The sequence below is a fragment of the Phalangium opilio genome, unplaced genomic scaffold (assembly GCF_054372755.1).
Source record: "Phalangium opilio isolate 3A_F unplaced genomic scaffold, DU_Popi_V2 ptg000106l_1, whole genome shotgun sequence".
Taxonomy (NCBI): Eukaryota; Metazoa; Arthropoda; class Arachnida; order Opiliones; family Phalangiidae; genus Phalangium; species Phalangium opilio.
In genome coordinates, this window is record NW_028324208.1 from 2412806 (window position 1) to 2416023 (window position 3218).

General features: G+C 33.7%; 1 protein-coding gene across 2 annotated transcripts; it reads left to right on the plus strand.

The window, feature by feature from the left end:
- The first annotated feature begins 1643 nt into the window (after window positions 1-1643).
- Window positions 1644-2659, plus strand: LOC149623943 (uncharacterized). Of its 2 annotated transcripts, XM_089852273.1 has the most exons (4): window positions 1644-1778; window positions 1830-1893; window positions 1959-2161; window positions 2446-2659. In XM_089852273.1, exons 3-4 carry the CDS (start codon window positions 2021-2023, stop codon window positions 2605-2607), a joined length of 303 nt encoding a protein of 100 aa, XP_089708399.1. In that variant the 5' UTR covers window positions 1644-1778; window positions 1830-1893; window positions 1959-2020; the 3' UTR covers window positions 2608-2659. The 2 variants fall into 2 exon arrangements, with proteins under 2 accessions (XP_089708399.1, XP_089708398.1); XM_089852272.1 differs by lacking the exon at window positions 1644-1778 and having other exon boundaries at window positions 1782-1893.
- Window positions 2660-3218: the final 559 nt, after the last annotated feature.

Below are 3218 nucleotides of genomic sequence, written 5' to 3' on the forward strand. Positions count from 1 at the left end.
CTATGAAATTCTAAACTAATTGTAATTTTAAAATCATTCGGTGTTACTTCTTGGATGGTTCACTATGCACATTGGCCTTATAATTAGTAAAAGAATCTATAAAAAAACATAACGTGATTTTCCATTTCACCCTCCCTTTAAATACAGTCTCAATTCTTTATCAATTCCTAAACTTTATGGTTGATCAGTAGCACAATAGCAAGGTAGAAGTAGTTTGGTTTAGAGTCCAAGAACCTCTAGCCAATAAGCCTGTTAATAATGTCCAATATTAGACCCGATGCATTTATCTAAACCCCAGATTAAGGATCCTTCTACTGAAATTGGAAGTAGTAATAATACATTTTTATTAATTTTGACCGCCTTGTTACCTCGTTTTATACCAATGATGAAATGTTTCCTTTAACTACATTTACTCCAGGCTATAATTAAAAGTAATTTTTTTTTGTGATTTAACTTGTCTGCAGAGGAGAATGTTGCTTTGGCTACGGAAGAGTTGGCAAAAGAGGGGAGGGTGGAAAGCTCTCCATGTGACACTGTCACCTTTTCTGGACCTGCTTCAAGCAGTGTTCTTGCAGACTACACGCAATCTGCGATAGGAACGCAATCTTCAATCACTGAAACTCCAAAAGTCACAGATACTGGCTCCGACCGAGCCATCAAACGATCAAGTTCGTTTTTGATTTATAAAAACATTTATTTTTATTGGGTATATTTTTACGTATTTTGGCATTAAGGGTGTAGATTAATATGGCTCAGAACAGTGCGGTAAAACTTAACCAATCATACCGTTTTTTTGAAAAGTTGGAGGAATAATTATGTGAGACGTTCTATATTGAACATGCATTTCTCGAATTTTAGTAGCATATAAGGCCTCAACTAGATAAATATTGCATTAGATTTATGTATTATGAAGTTTATATCAGATTTTTATCATCAGAGTAAAATTTTCGGAATATCGTGTTTTCCAATGAAAAATGTAGTTAATGTTTAAAAAAGCTAGAGATTTGTAAATGTTATAGATGGTGAAAGATAAGATAAAGTTTGTTTTATCGATTTCTCTGAAAATTCTAAGACCTACGTGCAGTGAAACAGCCAGTGAATGAATTCCCAGAGATCTAATTTATAATTTAAATTTAATAAAATTTCATGACATAGAGAGAACCGAAAATTTTATTAATCAGAAAACAGAGTGTTACGTAATTGGTCTTACTACTACAAAACTGAACTCTATTTCCATTTTGAAAATTATTGGTGAATAAATCCTAAATGATTCATTGTGCTATCAGGTCTTAAAATTACCGAAGGAATTCGATACAAAATTACTTGGCTTCACACTACCTTTATGCATATTTTAAAGTTTGGAAATTATTCCTTAATTTATTACTTGAGACTAGATGGGTTCCACCACTAAATAAATTCTAGCTGATGGGAGCAATTCTCTAACTTTTTAAGCGAGTTATCGCAATTGATAACTATCGTCTAAGGGGTTAATGTCAACCTCGTGCGTTCTATGAGAGCGCGATATCTAAATAGGTGATATGAACGAAAAACTGCGGTTGTCTTTCTAATTCCCCTCGTGCTTATTAAAAAATCAAAGTGGGCAAATTTAAATTTTAACGTCTTTAATTATAAAGCAAGCGATAACTTATCGACTAGTTTAACCCTTTTGCTAAGCTATCACTCCCGTGGAAATTAAAGACGGTAAAATTTTAATTTGACCAATTTTTGTGTTATTAGGACGAGTGGAATTCGCGAGAAATCGCCGTTTTTCGTTCAAGGTTTGATGAAACCTAAGGCTTATCACCTATTTATATATCGCGCTCTCATAGAACGCGCAAGGTTGACACAAACGCTTTAGAAGATATTTATCACTTGCGGTAACTCGCTTAAAAAGTTAGGGAATTGCCCCTAATATTTGTTTCACTCAACACCTAACCGTAGTGGTTTCTTTTTTTCAGCTCTTGAAAAAATTTATCGGTCAGTGGAGCTCATAAAAAGGACCGTAGAACTCAACAACAGAATGTTATCGAGACTTATTTCCGAAAAGGATGCCAGATTGACAAAGATAGAGCTGGAGCACTTAAGCCTGCCAATAAGCTCGGAAAGTCATATTCAAACAGTTGAGGAATTTATCGCTACCAGTGAAAATCGAAATGCTTTGGTAAATAAATTTAAGTTAGAACTACAATTTGAATAATCATACCCCTGCATGAGATCAGTTTTTTTAACGTTTTACCGACCGAAGCAAGTGAAATTTAAATCACAGTACTTCAAAATATGATACTCCTACCGCCATAAAACCGACAACCATGCCCTTTATCTTGTTTTGTCTACCCAACTGGAAAGATAGACAAGCGTCAGAAAGCCCCTTTTTCTGCATTTTAATAATTCTCATTGTTTTTAATGTTGAATATATGGTTGCAATAATTTATTTATCTTTTAAAGCTCTCTTATCTGGGTGCTCTTGGCGGCAAAAATGTACGTGATGCTACTAGAAGAGTGCTTTCAGCCCTGGTGACGGACGAAATAGGACTAACAATGAACTGCGCTGGTCGAAAAAAGTTGGCCTTTAAAAGCCTAAAGATGAAAGATTTGATAATATGTTAGTACTAATTTTACTAGAATATCTTGGCATATCAGTTTGTTTCTTCAAGCTTGTATATTAACTAACCTTGGTCAATGTTTTCTTCTCCATATATGCAAACTAAAATTATTAACCCATATTTCCCTACTAATCTATGTAAATATATTTCTAGGTGCTGTAAGATCTAATATGATGTTTCGAAACTCGACTGAAAAAGAAGTAGAAGATGAAATCAAAGAATGGCTAAAGCATTCATCAACGAGAATGAGTAAGAAGCTAAAGCAAAACGAAAAGTCTTCTGTTGAAGCTAGAAATGTGGTCGATATTACCACAGAAAACGTGTCTACGGGAACAAGTGATAATCAAAATACCGAAGAGAACTAAAAATGACGGAGAAAGTGATATTTTTGGATTGTCTTAAAGCTTGGGACAATTAAGTTAAACTCAAACCATATTATTTGCTCCAAAAAGAGCTTAAAAGCTATTTTTTCACCCCCCCCCCCCAAAAAATTAAACCGAAAATCATTGTTCGCTTATCACTTAACGGTTGTGCATCGAAGTTTCTTATGTTTTTGGATTTTTTTTAATTTTTTCTTATTATTATTCTGAAAAATGGTTTAATTATATTTCATAT

Excerpts from the sequence above, each read along its gene's own strand:
- LOC149623943 (XM_089852273.1), top strand. The coding sequence starts at position 2,021 with ATGTTATCGAGACTTATTTCCGAAAAGGATGCCAGATTGACAAAGATA. Across the intron at positions 2,162-2,445 it reads GTGAAAATCGAAATGCTTTG|CTCTCTTATCTGGGTGCTCT; the intron begins GTAAATAAATTT and ends TATCTTTTAAAG.